Raw genomic sequence first — 19,791 nt, forward strand, 5'->3', positions numbered from 1 at the left:
GCTTTGCGGCTTGAAATTATAAATTAAATATTATTAATCTAAAATACTTTGATCAAGCGTCCCTTGTGGCGGGTAGCCATCATACAACGCAAGATAATTGACAGATGCCTGAATCTCGCTTACGACATTTTCAAGATAAAGCGCATATATACAAGTTCCGAACAACAACATTCGGACCGTCGGTCTACCGAGCAATATCACCCGCTCGGTGGAAGATCTTCCCTTTGTCGTATATATCTCCCCAAACCCTAATTAAAACAGAGTTTTATTATAAAAAGCACTTATTTATCAAACTAGGATTGAAGCTAACAGTTAAAACTTGACATTTTGTTAAATTTATTTTTTCTAAATAGATACCTGCCTTCATTTGTGAACCTCAATAAAAATGTGTAATGAAACCATCAAAACAAACATAAAAGGTTTACAATTAGCGATATATATATATATATTAGTAATATAATAAGTCACTCATCTCAACTCATTACTGATGGTAGGACCTCTTGAGAGTCCGCGTGGGTAGGTACCACCACCCTGCTTATTTCTGCCGTGAAGCAGTAATGCGTTTCGGTTTGACGCGTGGGGCAGCCGTTGTAACTATACCTGAGACCTTAGAACTTTTGTCTCAAGATTGGTGGTTGGCGCATTTACATTGTAGATGTCTATGGGCTCCAGTAACCACTTAACACCAGGTGGGCTGTGAACTCGTCCACCCATCTAAGCAATAAAAAAAAAGTCAACAATTCGTGACCCAATTATACATTCCTCTACCGAAATTCCGGGCAGTTAACCCCGGTCAAATATCGCTAAACAGCCTTATAAACGACATGAGCCGCTTCTGCATATCATTGACGTATTGACGTCAATAAATTCTAAGAAACTGTAAGGCTTAGGGCACACTGTCGCAAACAGCACAAACACCGCTTACATACAAAAATATAAGTTAAATATTATCAGCAATTTAAAGTATATTAGTGGTCCCCCGGTAGTCGAAATTCGACCATAATTAATTAAAATTATAAGTTTGACAACTAATATAATATTATGGTTCTATTGTCAAAACCTATAGGTACTTCTTTAATAACAGATTTGGTCAAAGCTACACTATAGACAAATAATATTAAAGACAAGCAATATAATCTATTCTTAATTTGATAACAGACTTTAACGATAAACAAAAGAGTTTAAATGCGTGTGTGCGTCAATGGTATTGTAATGTTTTTTTATTATTTATTTAATGTATTTTTTAAGCATAATTAAAAAAAAAATAGCAGTCTGCACCCCTTTTCTATATTCTCTATACGTGTGGGAAATTTCATACTTCTCCGACGGCGCATTTTTCGTTAAAAGGGGTACAATGTTTTTGCTTCTCGTATTAATTAATATATAGATATTGATAACTAGGCTTAATTTTAAAAACGTATGACAGTTCTCGATTCGCTTGTGCTGGAATAAAAATTACTTGACCCATATTGATGAAGCCTTCGATGGTGTTTAAAATTGCCCACGAAATTTGGCTAGAATGACAAGAGCTTAAGATATGCTTACAGCTTTTTTTTTATTCCTACCTAAGCTGGTAGCCTTGACAGGCTATTCCAGCGTAACCTTAACTAGTAGGTGAGCTCACGGGGCTCAAACCTGACGACGTTGCTAACACGAACCCTAGCAATAGCTGTGCTTCGCAGAATCTACCACCGGATCGGAAACGCGACCCACCGAGAAGATCCGGCGAGAAAATCAGTGGTCTGTGTCTGAGGGTTAATTTACTCGTCGAGCCCTTCGTCGCAAGCGACGGGTTCGACGAGAACGGTGACCGGTGCTTGAAGTACCTAAAAGCACCGTTAGTGGATCGGGAGGATCCGAAATGACGTGTTTTGGGCGACGTCGACTGCTTTCCATTCTTTCCGCAGGATCGGGAATGTAGTTACCGGCGGCCACGATGAGAGGGTTCTCGTGTCGTGCCGCTTTATCGAAGTGGCGCATCAACGCCGACTGCAGATACTTACTGATGGACTCTAAGTCCAGGTCGTCATGGAGGTCGACGTTCCTGACGAACCACGGGGCTCCGACGGCTATCCTGCAAAAACGGGATTGAATGATTTGGAATGATTTTATGTGAGTGCGGGCCGCGTGAGCGAACACTACACTTGCATAGGTCATGACGGGGCGTATACAAGTTTTGTAGAGTGTCACCTTATTTCTAAGGGACATTTTACTTCATCTACATATCATCGGGTAGAGACGTCCTAGTATGAAGGCGGCACGGTCGCGTACCGTCTTTATATGGAGGCGAAATGTCATCCTTCTGTCGAGGATGACGCCTAAATATTTGACCTTCGGGGCCCACGGTATGGGCTGGTCGTACATCGTGATTGGGCGAATGGCGGAGGCGGAGGTGTTGACGTGCCTAGACTGCGGTCTGAAGTCGCCGATGAAGCAACGCCTTCTTCCTACACGAGTAGTAGATGGCCGTGTCATCGGCTGCTTACAGCATTAGCTGAGCAACCTTCAATTTTCACTTTGTTGTTCTTTTCTTTTTTTATCTACCTGTAATAATCTAAATATGTGTGAAAGGCAATAAATGATTTTATTATTATTATTATGTGTTTTATAAGTAAAGGATAAGACTCCCGGTGTATTCGTATCGAGCGATATGACTAGGCGTTCAAAATTCTGTCAACCGGTACTAATTTTTCACCGGACAAATTGTAAACTTAACTCACGGTCACAAATTACTTGTACGATGAAGGAATTACATTGAGTAATTAAAAACCAAACTTGTCAAGAATCTTTACACAAATCAACGTAATTACTATACTACAATTACGACAGACTTTAGGCTCCGATGACTGAATAACACCAGGTGGTCCGTGAGCTCATTCACCCGTCTAAGCAAAAATATAATAAGAGAACTATATTTTTCGCAACCAATCGGAACAAACATGATCTTTTGTCTATTTTAACGAAGAAATCGTGTATTGCCTACCAAATCCGTTACCTTGAGATGGCTTTCATCGTCATAGTAAAATCGACCTTGAATCTACGGCGATAACATTCACAGATTTAGATAGTAGCATATAGACTCCCGGAACGACCGCAGATAAGACCGTGTGCACCATAAACCTTTATAAACGCTGTTAATCAAATTGCTGTAGCGATATTTCTTATAACAATAAAATTTTGTAGTTTGTGTGAAGTCCGCCTTAATGTCGAGATTATTTTCGACATTGGCCGTGTCGCGATAAATCGGGCGCCTGTTTTAGCCGTAAATAAACACACTCGATCACGCCTGAAGATTTTTACGCATATTGATCACTGAATAAATAACTACTAACCGATACAAACCGAAATACATGATTGCTTGGCGAATGAAATAATCTCGAGAGCAATACCTATCGCATCATACCATTAATCATCGTTATGACGTAAACATTTGTTACATTATAATGCATACTGTAAACATCGCCTTTTAAAATACCAATAGGACCTGTTAGAGTAAATTTTAATCAGTTCATAAGGTGTTTATGACCTAATAATCCAAACTCAGGATTTTTTCAGGATATTTTTTTCTTTATTTTTTATTGCTTAGGTGGGTGGGTGAACTCACGGCCCACCTGTTGTTAAGTGGTTACTCGAACCCATAGACATCTATAACGTAAATGCCGCTACCTACCTTGAGATATGAGTTCTAAGGTCTCAGTATAGCTACAACGGCCGCCCCACCTTTCAAACCGAAACGCATTACTGCTTCACGGCAGAAATAGGCAGGGCGGTGGTACCTACCCGTGCGGACTCACGATGTCCTACCAACAGTAATTACGCAAATTATAATTTTGTGGGTTTGATTTTTATTACACGATGTTATTCCTTCACCGTGGAAGTCAATTGTGAACAATTGTTAAGTACGTATTTCATTAGAAAAATTGGTACCCGCCTGCGGCATTCGAACACCGGTGCATCGCTTGATACGATTGCACCGATCGTCTTATCCTTTAAGCCACGACGCCTTCAAACTTCGACTTCAACTATTAAAAAAAAAGTACAATACCATAAATTTTACAAATCTCGACAAACATTAAAACGTACTGTAAGCTGAGGGTCAGCAAGTGAGCCACAAGCCACACTTTGTTTGCACAAAATACATATATTGCGCCACAGGCTGCGATAATGCCGCATTGCTCGGAATTAATCCCACACAGACGTATATTAGGACGATCCAAACCACGGCTGAATGCGGCCCACGTTCCATACTTATGCAACCCGCAGAATATATTATTTCAATAAAGAAAAATTAACAAGAAAAAATCCACTTTAATGAACAAACAAAAAAATCATTAAAATATTTAAAGAATACAATATGCATGTGGTTGCAGCAATCTCGGCAGATTTTCTGCCGTTTATTAAAAAGCTCCGTTTGTATAACACCAAGGATCTTCATCAGAAAATCGCTAATTTAGAATGGGAACACTTCGAAATATTACGGTGCTCTTTCACCATCCCATACAACTTTTTTTAAAATATGTAACCACATGGGAAACAACAGTTACAAATGGAAAAATTAAAAATCTAAATCGGTTCACCTAGAGAAAAGCTCTAAACTATCACAAATAAAAAATTCAAGCGAATCGAGACCCTACTCTTTTATTGAATTGATAAAACCGTGTAGCTTCACAGATAAAATCAAATATGTAGATAAAATATGTTCAGTATAATTTTTTGGAGCATAAACAATCAACGGCCTGGAAATCCTTAATGTAAAATCAGTACTAATGAGTTTGCTTTTCTTTTTTTTTTGCCCTTGTAGGCAGACGAGCATACGGCCCACCTGATGGTGAGTGGTTACCGTCGCCCATGGACTTCAGCAATGCCAGGGGCAGAGCCAAGCCACTGCCTACCGCTTAATACTCTCCACAAGCCTCTTTTAAAGAAGAACATGTCATAGCGCTCGGGAAACACCGTGGAGGGGAGCTCATTCCATAGCCGGACGGTACGTGGCAAAAAATACCTCTGGAAACGCACTGTCGATGACCGCAGTGGCTCCAGGTAGTATGGATGAACTCTACTCCGGTGGCGGGCGGTGCGATGGTAAAAACGAGATGCCGGTATCATCTCGAACAATTCCTCAGAGCACTCCCCATGGAACATTCGGTACAAAATACAGAGGGAACCGAAGTCCCTCCGCAGAGCCAAAGGTTCCAAACGATCCATATTTGCTTCTTGCAAATACTTGCAAATGACACTGCCCATTATAGCTTACCGTACAGTCTACAATCTCCTGTCGAGATTGGAATAGATCAAGATTGAGAAGAGAAATTCAAGAATGTGATCAAAGTCTCCACCACCATATAATGTTAGTCATAATAGAGGTAATATAGCATAGCGGTAGTAATATAGTATAGTACACCTAATATAGTATAGTGGGAGTAATATAGTATAGTAGTGACTCCGTGATGACTGTAGACTGTAGACCAATTAATAAACAGCCGCCGGGAGAATGCGATTAATCCAGTATACAATTTAATCCAAAATTATAATATTCACTAATCACAACTCCGATGCAGTGATGAAATATGTATATACTTACAAGATGTCGCATTGTGTGTTACTGATACAAAAAAATTGTACGTAATCATGACAAACACGTTAAAACTTGCATTTTTTGATGAGGGAAAATAAATATTTATTAAATAAATAATACTCACTACAAGTTGAATCTGTAATAATCAGGTACCAATGTGCCGAAACGTTCGAGCCCCGCGTCCGTTACGGAGAAAATTTCCCGAAGGTGTATTCTGCAAAAGAAGTAATGTCACTTTACCACCATAAATATCCCCATTTGTTAAGGTTATTTATTACGATCTTGTGCCCGATTTTGCGTGTTCGCTGATATTTTTACAGTCTCACAAAAGCTAACCACAAATAGAGAAGATCAAGGCAAAACAAAAAGAAAAATCTGTTGATAAAAGACAACGAAGATAAAGGATAAAGATAAAATATAAAGAATGACGTCATTGTTCAACGAAATTATAAAACAATATTCGCTTAGCCAGAAAAGGAATCTTAGAGCCTTATTGGCCAATGTAAATTATTTCTGCAACACATATATGTAGATACCGTATATAAGTATAACCGTGGGGCCTTTGAAAAACAAAATCGATTTGAATTAACAAAATGTTAGGTCTCTTTATACAGCATGTGTTGACGAAGTCCCCAAAAATATCTAAAGCGAAGGTTTATTTCTTAAAAATATCGAAAATCATATTTTATTAATGCACCAATTTAAATCTAAAATTACAATATAATATTTCGAGTTGATATATTATATCGGTGTGTGATAATAATTTATGCTTAAATTAGTTAACAAATGTTTTGGTTGTAAATTAGGGGTTGCAGTTAATTACACTTTCAGCTTCGGAAACAATATCCTACACCCTGTAGAGTACTAAGAGCCACGTTCAAACTAAAATAAGCCGTTGTGAATATGAACATGACAAACGCGCGAACAAAAATTCTTACGATTTTGAATACGCTTTTATTAGCTTCATACGTATGTTAGTATGTAACGGAATCTTTGAACATGATTTTGACCCCCTTCAAAACGTCGGATTAACTCGAAATTTGGCATACTTATTAAGGATCGATGACAATTCAAGATTTTAAACAGTATGATCCGTTATCCTTACTAGAATAATCAGGATTAGCGATTTTTTGTTTTCTTGAGACACGGAATGTCTGCGTCAAGACCAAGAAGAGAAACTACCAGGCGCGCCGATCACCTATTTCTTGGATAAGTTACCGACTGATTCAGATGATAATTAAGAAAAATTTTAAAAAATATTGTGTAAGAAAAAATTATTTTATTGTAAAAAAAGCGTAGGGTGCATGGTTTCAATAGTTATAAATATTTTATGAATAGATAAGAGTAGAAGGGTTATTTTGATAATATCCTGAAAAGCACCCCACTATTTCTATTTTTAGTTGGATTTTCTATAAAAACGTAGTTTTTTTTTAAATATTATTTATTTTATTTTATTATAATTGTACCAGGGTTTTGATCGAAACGATGATTTTAAAGTAACTTCAAAGAAAAACAGTATGCGCCACTTCATTTAATGGTACCTTATGAAGTGTTTTGTGGACCCGTAATGTACAGGCAAATGTCGGTCTCCCTCCGGCTCAGTCGAGACCATTGACCTCGCGCGTCAGCTGTTTTTAATTGTGTTCACCAAATATAAACTGATGCGCGTTAAGATATTTTATTGTTTAGAAAGAAGTTCCTGGATGACCGAGCCTTGCTCGGAATTTTTTTTTTTTTGTTAAATTGTCTTTTTTAGATATTATATTTAAATACGAATTACATATTGATAAAATGATGAAATATGAATAATGTTTTTAGATCTTACCGACAGAATAATAAAAAAATATGAACTGGTCATTAAAAGAAAAAATCAAAATTATCGATAAAGTTGATTATTGAAAACACGAATAAAACAACATTTTCTGAAAATAAATCGTAGCTAGATCGATTTATCGCCCCCGATAAATCCTCTTTATACAAAATTTTATGAAAACCATTGGAGCCGTTTCTGAGATTCCGATTATATATATATATATATATATATACTAGCGACCCGCCCTCGCTTCGCTTCGGAAACATTAAAACACACATGAAACCAAAAAAATAAAATAAAAAAAAGTAGCCTATGTTCATCAGGGACAATGTCGGCTTCTAATGGAAAAATAATTTTTCAAATCGGTCCAGTAGTTTCGGAGCCTATTCGAAACAAACAAACAAACAAATCTTTCCTCTTTATAATATTAGTATAGATAGCGACCCGCCCTCGCTTCGCTTCGGAAACATTAAAACACACATGAAACCAAAAAAAAAAATAAAAAAAAAAAAAAGTAGCCTATGTTCATCAGGGACAATGTCGGCTTCTAATGGAAAAAGATTTTTTCAAATCGGTCCAGTAGTTTCGGAGCCTATTCGAAACAAACAAACAAACAAATCTTTCCTCTTTATAATATTAGTATAGATAGCGACCCGCCCTCGCTTCGCTTCGGAAACATTAAAACACACATGAAACCAAAAAAATAAGTTAAAAAAAAAGTAGCCTATGTTCATCAGGGACAATGTCGGCTTCTAATGGAAAAAGATTTTTTCAAATCGGTCCAGTAGTTTCGGAGCCTATTCGAAACAAACAAACAAACAAATCTTTCCTCTTTATAATATTAGTATAGATATAGATAGCGACCCGCCCTCGCTTCGCTTCGGAAACATTAAAACACACATGAAACCAAAAAAATAAAATAAAAAAAAATAAAAAAAAGTAGCCTATGTTCATCAGGGACAATGTTGGCTTCTAATGGAAAAAGATTTTTTCAAATCGGTCCAGTAGTTTCGGAGCCTATTCGAAACAAACAAACAAACAAATCTTTCCTCTTTATAATATTAGTATAGATATAGATAGCGACCCGCCCTCGCTTCGCTTCGGAAACATTAAAACACACATGAAACCAAAAAAATAAAATTAAAAAAAATAAAAAAAGTAGCCTATGTTCATCAGGGACAATGTTGGCTTCTAATGGAAAAAGAATTTGTCAAATCGGTCCAGTAGTTTCGGAGCCTATTCGAAACAAACAAACAAACAAATCTTTCCTCTTTATAATATTAGTATAGATAGCGACCCGCCCTCGCTTCGCTTCGGAAACATTAAAACACACATGAAACCAAAAAAATAAAATAAAAAAAAGTAGCCTATGTTCATCAGGGACAATGTCGGCTTCTAATGGAAAAAGATTTTTTCAAATCGGTCCAGTAGTTTCGGAGCCTATTCGAAACAAACAAACAAACAAATCATTCCTCTTTATAATATTAGTATATATATAGATAGCGACCCGCCCTCGCTTCGCTTCGGAAACATTAAAACACATGAAACCAAAAAAATAAAATAAAAAAAAAGTAGCCTATGTTCATCAGGGACAATGTTGGCTTCTAATGGAAAAAGAATTTTTCAAATCGGTCCAGTAGTTTCGGAGCCTATTCGAAACAAACAAACAAACAAATCTTTCCTCTTTATAATATTAGTATAGATATAGATAGCGACCCGCCCTCGCTTCGCTTCGGAAACATTAAAACAAACATGAAACCAAAAACATAAAATAAAAAAAATAAAAAAAAAGTAGCCTATGTTCATCAGGGACAATGTTGGCTTCTAATGGAAAAAGAATTTTTCAAATCGGTCCAGTAGTTTCGGAGCCTATTCGAAACAAACAAACAAACAAATCTTTCCTCTTTATAATATTAGTATAGATAGCGACCCGCCCTCGCTTCGCTTCGGAAACATTAAAACACACATGAAACCAAAAAAATAAAATTAAAAAAAAGTAGCCTATGTTCATCAGGGACAATGTCGGCTTCTAATGGAAAAAGATTTTTTCAAATCGGTCCAGTAGTTTCGGAGCCTATTCGAAATAAACAAACAAACAAATCTTTCCTCTTTATAATATTAGTATAGATAGCGACCCGCCCTCGCTTCGCTTCGGAAACATTAAAACACACATGAAACCAAAAAAAAAAAATAAAAAAAAATTAAAAAAAGTAGCCTATGTTCATCAGGGACAATGTCGGCTTCTAATGGAAAAAGAATTTTTCAAATCGGTCCAGTAGTTTCGGAGCCTATTCGAAACAAACAAACAAACAAATCTTTCCTCTTTATAATATTAGTATAGATATAGATAGCGACCCGCCCTCGCTTCGCTTCGGAAACATTAAAACACACATGAAACCAAAAAAAAAAAAAAAAAAAAAAAAAAAAAAATAAAAAAAAAGTAGCCTATGTTCATCAGGGACAATGTTGGCTTCTAATGGAAAAAGAATTTTTCAAATCGGTCCAGTAGTTTCGGAGCCTATTCGAAACAAACAAACAAACAAATCTTTCCTCTTTATAATATTAGTATAGATATAGATAGCGACCCGCCCTCGCTTCGCTTCGGAAACATTAAAACACACATGAAACCAAAAAAATAAAATTAAAAAAAAGTAGCCTATGTTCATCAGGGACAATGTCGGCTTCTAATGGAAAAAGATTTTTTCAAATCGGTCCAGTAGTTTCGGAGCCTATTCGAAATAAACAAACAAACAAATCTTTCCTCTTTATAATATTAGTATAGATAGCGACCCACCCTCGCTTCGCTTCGGAAACATTAAAACACACATGAAACCAAAAAAAAAAAATAAAAAAAAATAAAAAAAAAGTAGCCTATGTTCATCAGGGACAATGTTGGCTTCTAATGGAAAAAGAATTTTTCAAATCGGTCCAGTAGTTTCGGAGCCTATTCGAAACAAACAAATAAACAAATCTTTCCTCTTTATAATATTAGTATAGATATATTTATATGCAAGAATTGCTCGCTTAAAGATATAAGATAAGATATATAAAAAGAACGCCGAACCAAAAATCTAATGGTCGAGACGACCATGGTTCTTCTGTTAATCTGATTATTTCGCTAAAACTATTGAAATAATATAAACCGTAAAACTAGTTTTATTAGTAAGAACATATTAAAAATCAACCACCAAAAAATACAGATTATGCGATGTAAAACAGTCAGACGCCAATATCGAAAGCAAATTGTTTTTCCTGAAAAATATACATAGAAGATACGGTTGATAATATGTAGAATACAACAATAGAAGAAATAGAACATCGAAATTAATGAACGCCTTCTATTTGTGTTACACAGACGTTACATAGTTTTGTTGAAATAGCCAAGGAACAGTTGAGATTCGTTGAGTAACTTCAAAGTTGAGAGTTGTTGAACTATATTTAACTATTGTCTCTCTGTCACTTGTCTTGTTATATATTTATGGCGCTTTATTAGAGTAAAAACTTGCTTCGGAGGAACTGTGGAGTTTGCAATGTCAAATTTATACAAACTCACTGCCATATTAACAGCAGGGACTTATACGAATTAGCACGCGGCTTATTCACAGCCGAATACCAGCAGTAGCAGTAGCAACGTATGTCACAAACAGACTTCGTTGGTTGACTGAGAAAATATATTTTTAAAATGCCAGCATTGTACACGGATAGGCCACCTAATGTTAAGTAGTAACCATTACAACGGGAGTGCCGCCAAAATGGTAGACCAAATGGTGGGCAGCGGCTTGGGTTTACCCCTGGCATTGCTAACGTCCATGAGCGACGGTAACCACTTACCATCAGGCTGTATGCTCGTCTGCCTACAAAAGCAATAAAAAAAAGCGACCCTGAGACAACAGAGCGAAGTCGTAACAGTAACGTGTAGGCTATACATCTTAGCGTAAAGTATGACAGTCAAAACTCACATGTCCAAGTCGGTAGCCTCCAAGAATAGGTACTTGACAACGAGGATCCGCTCCTGCTGTATGCTGGTGACCGCTTCGCCGAGAGACAAGATCCAGTTTGCCTGATTGAAAGAAGAACAAAATAATGGTGAGATCGGTGAATTGGGAATCCGGTCCCGCGAAATGCCAACACTGATAGTTTGTGTGGTGATATCCATTATTCGCAGTCGGTATCGTAATTATAGTGAAAAAGGATGATGAATTAGTACTAGTAGTGGGCCATCCTCAAGATCATCCTGTCCTGTTGAAGGTGCTGGCAAAGCGCTAGATGAAGACAGTGCAGGACCGATCATTGTGGCGAGGCTTGTGATTGAGCTGAAAAGTGAGAGGAAGCGGCAGGGCGTATTGTGATACCGGAAAGGGGGTTCCCCTCACCAACCTGCCTATCTCTGTCGTGAATTCTGTGAGCTCAGAAAAAGCTCTTTTTTTATTGCTTAGATGGGTGGAAGAGCTCACAGCTCACCTGGTTTTAAGTGGTTACTGAAGCTCATAGACATCTACAACGTAAATGCGCCACCCACCTTGAGATATAAGTTCTAAGAAACCGAAACGTAGTACCTACCCGCTCGGACTCACAAGAGGCTCTACCACCAGTAGTTACGCAAATTATTATATGCTAGACAATGACCGAGCTTCGCTCGGTTTTTATTTTATATTTTATATGAAAAAGACACAAATAATATAAATAAACAATTCATTTTCGTGGTCTGACCTTAAACCAAATACTCATTGGCTTCGGGAGGCTTAACAACGCCATCTGCTGAAATAGCTTAATAGTATTATTATTCACCAATAGATGTCGGGAAGAGTCAATCGATAAAGTTGAAAATTGAAAACACGATTAAAACAACATTTTCTGAAAATAATTCGTACCTAGATTGATTTATCGCCCCCGAAATCCCCTGTATACTAAATTTTATGAAAATCGTTGGAGCCGTTTCCGAGATTCAGATTATATATATATATATATGTCGTGGATAACGTCTTTTAGTTGTCGTGGATAACGACTTTTAGTAATATTAAGACGGTGGTTTTGATTATTATTTTAAATGATGAAATGTTGTTTTGATAAATATCACAAAATGAAGGGTAAACTCCGTAACGCCACAGTATAAAATGGCGGTACGTGGACAGAGTCGTGGCATTCCGTGTCAGACAGTCATTCCGTCCGTCTCAGTCAGTGAGTCTCTGACAGTCAGTCAGTCAGTCAGTCAGTCGGTCAGTCGGTCTGTCGGTATGTGCAACGAAACTGTCGGTTTACCCTGTCATTGTGAAAGTTGTGTGTGTTGAGTTTCAATAATTATTATTGAAAAGTTTTATTGACTAAACTGAGTTCAATCGAATACGAGTGATGACGGAAACTACCGCTCAGCCATCCCTGACGTGTGCTGACATATATATATATATATATACAAGAATTGCTCGTTTAAAGGTATAAGATTATATTTTATACGCCACAATTAAGATTTCAAACATGTCTTAAGTTACTTGTCCACTCCCTGGCACTGGCTCTGGTGGCCACTTAAAACCCGATGGGTCATAAATTCGTTGACCCGTGTAAAACAAAGCAACAAGAAAGGTAAGATTTATTTAAGTGGGATTCGCAAATAGATTAACGCAAGCTTGTAAATAATTAGTGCAGAGTTCTCTTTTGGCGCCAATTGGCGTAAGTGCAAAACGTTTCCAGAGATCGTTGGAGCCACTACGGTCATCCACAGTGCGTTTCCAGAGATCTTTTTTGCCACGTACCATCCGGCTATGGAATGAGCTCCCCTCCACGGTGTTTCCCGAGCGCTATGACATGTCCTTCTTCAAACGAGGCTTGTGGAGAGTATTAAGCGGTAGGCAACGGCTTGGCTCTGCCCTTGGCATTGCTGAAGTCCATGGGCGACGGTAACCACTCACCATCAGGTGGGCCGTATGCTCGTCTGACTAGAAAGGCAATAAAAAAAAATAAAAAAAAAAGATCTTCAAAAACAGTAAAATCTCGCACAAAATGCTCAAAGCATTCACGGATGCATTAAGATTCGGATTTACAAAAAAGAAACTCTTTGTGCTGTTTACGACGATTCCGAAGTAATATTCGTCACATGAATAAATAATATATTTGTATTCAGGTCAGAATGAGAGACTGTTACCACGGGACTCTGATTCTTCCAATTTTTCGTATAGTTTGTTTTATGGGCAGTGTTCAGATGAATTGTTTGAGACGATTATCATTTTACCAATACTAGTGGTCCCGCAGTAGTCGAAATTCGACTATAATTAATTGAAATTATAAGTTTATATACGTCTATAATCACAGATTTTGCCAAGACTACACTACACTATAGACAAATAATATTAAAGATAAACAATATTAACCTATTTTCAACTTGACCACAGACTTTAAGCATTAACTAAAATTTGACAATAAACAAAGAGTATATACACATATGTGTGTGTGTCAAATACATGGCAGTGTGTGTAATGTTTTCTTTATTGATTTAATGTATCTTTTATGCATTATTTTTAAAAAATATTAGCATTGTGCACTCCTTGTCTATATTCTCTATAAGTGTGGGAAATTTCATATTCCTCCGTCCGCGCAATTTTCGTAAAAAGGGGTACAAAGTTTTTGCTTCACGTATTTAATATATAGATAGAATATTTCGTATTTGCTGCAGCGTATTTTGTCGTCGTCGTGGCGTAAGGTAAGGATAAGACGTCCGGTGCATTCGTGTTGAGCAATGCACCGGTGTTCGAATCCCAGGCGGGTACCTATTTTTCTAATGAAATACGTACTCAACAAATGTTCACGATTGACTTCCACGGTGAAGGAATAACATCGTGTAATAAAAATGAAACCCGCAAAATTATAATTTGCGTAATTACTGGTGGTAGAATCTCTTGTGAGTCCACACGGGTACGTACCACACCCCCGCCTATTTCTGCCGTGAAGCAGTAATGCGTTTCGGTTTGAAGGGTGGGGCAGCCGTTGTAACTATACTTGCGATCTTAGAACATATCTCAAGGTGGGCGTATTTACGTTGTAGATGTCTATGGCCTAAAGTAATCGCCTAACAGCAGGTGGGCTGTGAGTTCGTCCATCCATCTAAGCAATAAAAAAATAAAAAAAGGAAACCGCTACGATTTTCATCATTCGAAAGACACCTTATTTAATTATTATTTTTCAAAATTAAATTATGTTCTCGACTACACTGTTATTGTTTTCGTATTTTGTTGACGATTCTACTCGAAGACGATAAACTTATGGCACGCTCTCGTATCGCTTAAAAGTTTTTAGCCAAGTATTCGGCTTGGAAATAATTTCATGTGAAATTCGCAATGAAATGCGCTTAACTTCTCAAACTATGTATAGGCCATATTTTCAGTCAACACACGTGTATGGCTACGGTCTAAATATGAAAACAAATCTTAATCTGCCTATTTTTTATTATTTAGATAGGTGAACGAGCTCACGGCCCACCTGGTGTTAAGTGGTTACCAGAGCCCATAGACATCTACAACGTAAATGCCGCAACCCACCTTGAGACATGAGTTATAGGGTCTCAGTTTTAACAGTACAACGGCTGCCCCGCCCGTCAAATCGAAACGCATTGCCACATGCCACAGTGTCACATTTCTATTGCCACACACCTACATGCCACAATTCTTTTATTCACGGAAGAAATGTAAGGCAAGAATGTAAATTTTCCATATTTCATCTCTGACTCGCTTATATAATAGAAAGTGATTAATGGGATATTACATTATGATACAGCGGTCCAATGTTTACTTGAAGAAGAGTCACACCATAAGATTTTAATTTTAATTAAAGAAGTCCAGTAATTTGTACTGCGCTTTAACGAAGACCTGGTTACTGCGTGATTAGGAACAGCTTGTCCCGATTTCGAGGGTTTACCAGACTATCAGAGAATCAGGGAAAACCAAAAATATACAGATAACTAATTCAAAATGTTTTGTAACTCAAATCACTATCTAATCTACTGTATAAAATAGTTAATGCGCACTAAAATTCATCTAAGTTTTTCCATTTAATCTGATATTAGTCGTCCAACGGATAATTACTTAAGTTAAACATCAAAGCGTTATTTGGACTTTGAATTCTGGGATCCCAAAGCGACGTCCTTTCAAACCTTTCGAAAACACAACAATTAGGGTACACGCGAGTCGTTGCGAAAACCCGCATACGAGGTGGGAAACATTTATATATAAAGTCAGATCCTGAGAGACTTAAAATTATTCTAATACGATACTGATTTAATTGGCTCCTTGTTTACAAATTTAACACCAGATATGTTAAACTAATCCTGACAGTGTCCGGCCTAAAACCAGAAAACACTCCTATTGTAACACTAGTTACCCTGCATTGGTATAATGGACCAAATGAAAAAAATCAAGAATGTACGGCAGATAACTAAATTTCTAAACAGAAACTATTGTTTGTAGGGCGCAATGCAATACCTTACGTGTAGTATCTGCCCGTGAGGCTGGAATGGACATCAGAGTGGTGTCAGCATTTACATTATGATGTCTACGCTGAGGTAAACACCAATACCAGATATTCCGTCAACATGCTCGCCCAATGGAATAAACAAAATATACGTTGTTTCCTTTATGCTTTAGTATTCATTTAAGACAGCTATGTGAACCAATCCGCTTCTACGCTAGTAACATAAAAACAGTGAAGATTTAATTCTCAAACGATAATGGCTGAAGGCCAAAAACATATTATATTAGATCAAAACAATTGCCGAATATCTCGCTATTCAATTTATTTTCAATTTAGCCAATCACGACCACTTGCGAATTCACGAATTTCCGTAATTTCTATGTATCTCCATCCTCATTTGAGGAGAGGAGAACCTGTCACGGGCATTTCTTCGGGGAATTACTGAATTCGGTCAACACGACAGTTCGCGTAGTCCACAAATCTCACTAGTTATTCGCCTTCGAGCAAGAAATCCAATTATGCAAAAATCGTTCTGAATCCGGAAAGAAACAAACAACTCCTGATTTTTTCTGCTCCGTTAAACAGTCGTGTCAGTGTTAAAGGATCTGTACAGCTAATATAATGGGCTCTATTACTAAATTACCATTTAGTATACTGAATTCATTTCATGGATTTTTTATTTTATTTCTTTGAACTATAATATCCAACCCGTGATATCGATATATATCTGCCAGCGCAGTGGTAATTTTTCAATACCCTTCTTGAAGACGTCTGGTGTACGGGAGCCAAAGAACTCCTGAATGGCATTGGTATTGCCTCTTCGGTATCCAAACCTTGGGGAAAATAACAGTATGTTGGCGCAAAGACTGATGAGTACGGTGGGCGTAAAACTTCCAACCCTAGGTCTTGTAGGTTAGAGACTGTCTGTTGTGCTATATGAGGTCGAGCTTTATGCGTAGGAGCAGTGGGGACGAGAAATTAACCATGACATTGTTAATCAGGGCTATGAGCAATTATATGTATTTATTTACCTCCTACCAAACTCCCTATCTCACTAACCCAAATTGCTATCTTGAAAACCGATAGTCCTTTACTATTTCTTGAGGACAAGGTATAACTAAGTCTGATACTTCATCCCTAAAGGATATTTTGTGTCGTCCTAACCTGTACTCCAAACTTCCAAACGCAGTTCGCATGAATTTTGCTACAACCATTGTAAACAGCAGGAGTCTTTAATCGTCTTAGCCCGGGCAGTCATCACCTAAGACGTTCGTTCTTATCCTACGCTATAGCCTTCACAAATTACAGGTTCGTGATACCTTTATTTACAGAATCTTCAAGTTGGCTCATCAGCTAGGCGCATTTTACAAATTTCTTTGAAAGCTTTCTCTAAATACTTCAAATAAATGTAATATGGCAAAAGCCTCGGTTTTAGCGAAACGCAAATGGAAAAGAAGTCGTACCTAGTATGTACTGATCACAACACAAAAATATTTATATTACCATTGAAGTCAGATTTTGCCATATATTGAACTCTTGACATTACAACGATTGAGACACATACTGTTGCTGATTTTAGAAGTCTTCGATAGACAGAGATCGAAATTTTTGTTTTGAAGCTCGTTGTTGACTTTAATTTTCGGACGACCACAGGGTTCATAGTTTAAATCAAAATTTCAGCGAAAAATGGCAGTTATGAAACCAATAACGAGTCCTGCGAACGTTTTTTGTGCTAATATAATATTATGTGCCATTTTTGCGGCATTGGTACCGCGACGAAACTCTTATTCTATAATTACTTGTATTTTTAGTATAGGTTTTATTATCTCACAATATTCTAGTTCCAAAACATTACAATTAAAAACACGGTCTTGTAATTTCAACATGATAGAACTAATTTGAAATTGAATATAAATTTTAATCTGTATTCAGTTTCTCTTTAAAAATAATCTAGTTTATTTAAATCGTTACTATATGACTATATCAAACATTTCAAAAACAACTCGTCCAACCATATAAAAAAAAACTCGTAACACCCTATAAGATTGTCTGGCTTTATTCCATTACTACAAAATTGAAAAGAAATAGTACTTAGAAATTGTAAGAACATATCGAAACACCGTCTGACAAGATACCCGTAAACGAAGCACTTTGCAAACATCAAAGTACCTCCTCGTAGAACGGAGACTATCAAAGAAGCAGCGAGACAAAAGAAGACACTACATTCGTAGCTATAACAGACAATTTATTTCAACAAGAAGCGCACAAACAAAATAAATACTCTTCTAATAGATACTTCTGAAGTGGCTAGCTGTAGTAGCCTTCAGCCACTCGTAGCTTGCACGGAAGATAAACAATGGCGAGAACAACAATGGTCAGATCAATTTTACAAAGAACACAGCTTGAACCACGCAGGCGGGTACCGATTTTTCTAATGAAATACGTACTTAACAAATATTCACGATTTACTTCCACGGTGAAGGAATAATATCGTGTAATAAAAATCAAACCCGCAAAGTTATAATTTGCGCAATTACTGGTGGTAGGACCTCTTGTGAGTCCGCACAGGTAGGTACCACCACCCCGCCTATTTCTGCCGTGTAATGCGTTTCGGTTTGAAAGGTGGGGCAACCGTTGTATCTATACTGAGACCTTAGAACTAATATCTCAAGGTGGGTGGCAGCATTTACGTTGTAGATGTCTAGTCTAGTAAGCAATAAAAAAAAACACAACACGCACTTATATACAAAACTAATTGACGATAATACTGGCTGATAATAAAACGTCAGGTGAGATGACGTAGGCGTCATACGATGTGGCGCTACGAATAAATATTGTTTATTCGTAGATGTGGAGCTGCATTTAGTCTTATGTGAGTACTTGCCTACTCGCTAAGCTTTACTCAGATTTAGATACAGATTTTTTGTTGATAATATAATCCCATTTTGGATATTTACGAACTTAAAACTGCTCGACTGCTAAAAAAGACACGCAGTCATGGAAGAAACGCAATTAGAAGTTTCGGGGCACGCTGTCGATTGACTCTCACGATAGTCCAAACGAGTAATATTCGCTTATTTTTGCCCGGCGTAATTTTAGTTCCAATGGTTTTGAAACTTATTGCACATCCTTCTTGCGTCGCTTTCCTCATTAGTGAGGGTAGTGACTCCCCAGTTCTCTCTTGTACGATTGTACTCCATCTGTTACGATCCTTGGCTTCGTGGAGGGCAAGTTTGATGTCCAAAAAATATCTAATCTGGTCCAACCATCATGGGAGTGGTCTTCTGGGACGTTTACCCTCTATCTTGCCTGTCACCATCACCTATTCAAGATTGTGATACTCCTTTCGAGCAATGTATCTAAATAACTCCAGAACTCTGTAAAGGCATCTGGTGGAAAGGAAAACTTATTGATAGGGCCGGGCATCAGGCATAAATCTCGCATCAAACGCCCGTCGGCGCCATCACGCCCGTAACTTATATACGAACAAGCGTTATAGCTACACGTCATGACTTACTCAAGGTACTGTGCGTATTATGAGCCAAACGTCGTCGGCACCGCTCAACCGGTCGTATGTCCGGTCGTATGATTCGTCGAACTCACTACTGCAGAAAAGGTTCCGGATAATTTTCGCGATGGAATTTCCAGGTAATCGATTTACATTACGTGAGCTCTTTTACCCATCTCGGCAGATACAAAACTAAACGAACGACGGCCGTGTTAGAATATAAATTTGGAATTGACGTCAGAATAGTTCGATCTCACCAAATTCGAGTTCAATAAGTATAGTATATATATTATAGTATAGTAGTCCATACTAATATATAAATCTACAGTGGTTTTTACGGATGTTCCGTTATAACTACTGAACCATACATGCATATACAATACATGTACTTAATGGATAAGCTAATATTTATATGAGTGTTGGACTCCCTAATGATAACAA

The 19,791-nt window shown here is 37.4% G+C and overlaps 1 protein-coding gene across 1 annotated transcript in view; it reads right to left on the reverse strand.

Moving 5' to 3' along the window:
* LOC114242969 (uncharacterized) overlaps nucleotides 1–19,791 on the reverse strand; it is a 100,335-nt gene that overhangs the window by 42,657 nt on the left and 37,887 nt on the right. Inside the window, exons 4-5 of the mRNA XM_028174314.2 lie at nucleotides 11,348–11,448; nucleotides 5,700–5,789 (exon numbers count right to left, since the gene is read on the reverse strand). Of these exons, the coding sequence (XP_028030115.2) occupies nucleotides 5,700–5,789; nucleotides 11,348–11,448 (191 nt within the window). The remainder of the gene's footprint in view (nucleotides 1–5,699; nucleotides 5,790–11,347; nucleotides 11,449–19,791) is intronic.

The sequence above is a fragment of the Bombyx mandarina genome, chromosome 08 (genome assembly GCF_030267445.1).
Source record: "Bombyx mandarina strain Sakado chromosome 08, ASM3026744v2".
NCBI lineage: Eukaryota > Metazoa > Arthropoda > Insecta > Lepidoptera > Bombycidae > Bombyx > Bombyx mandarina.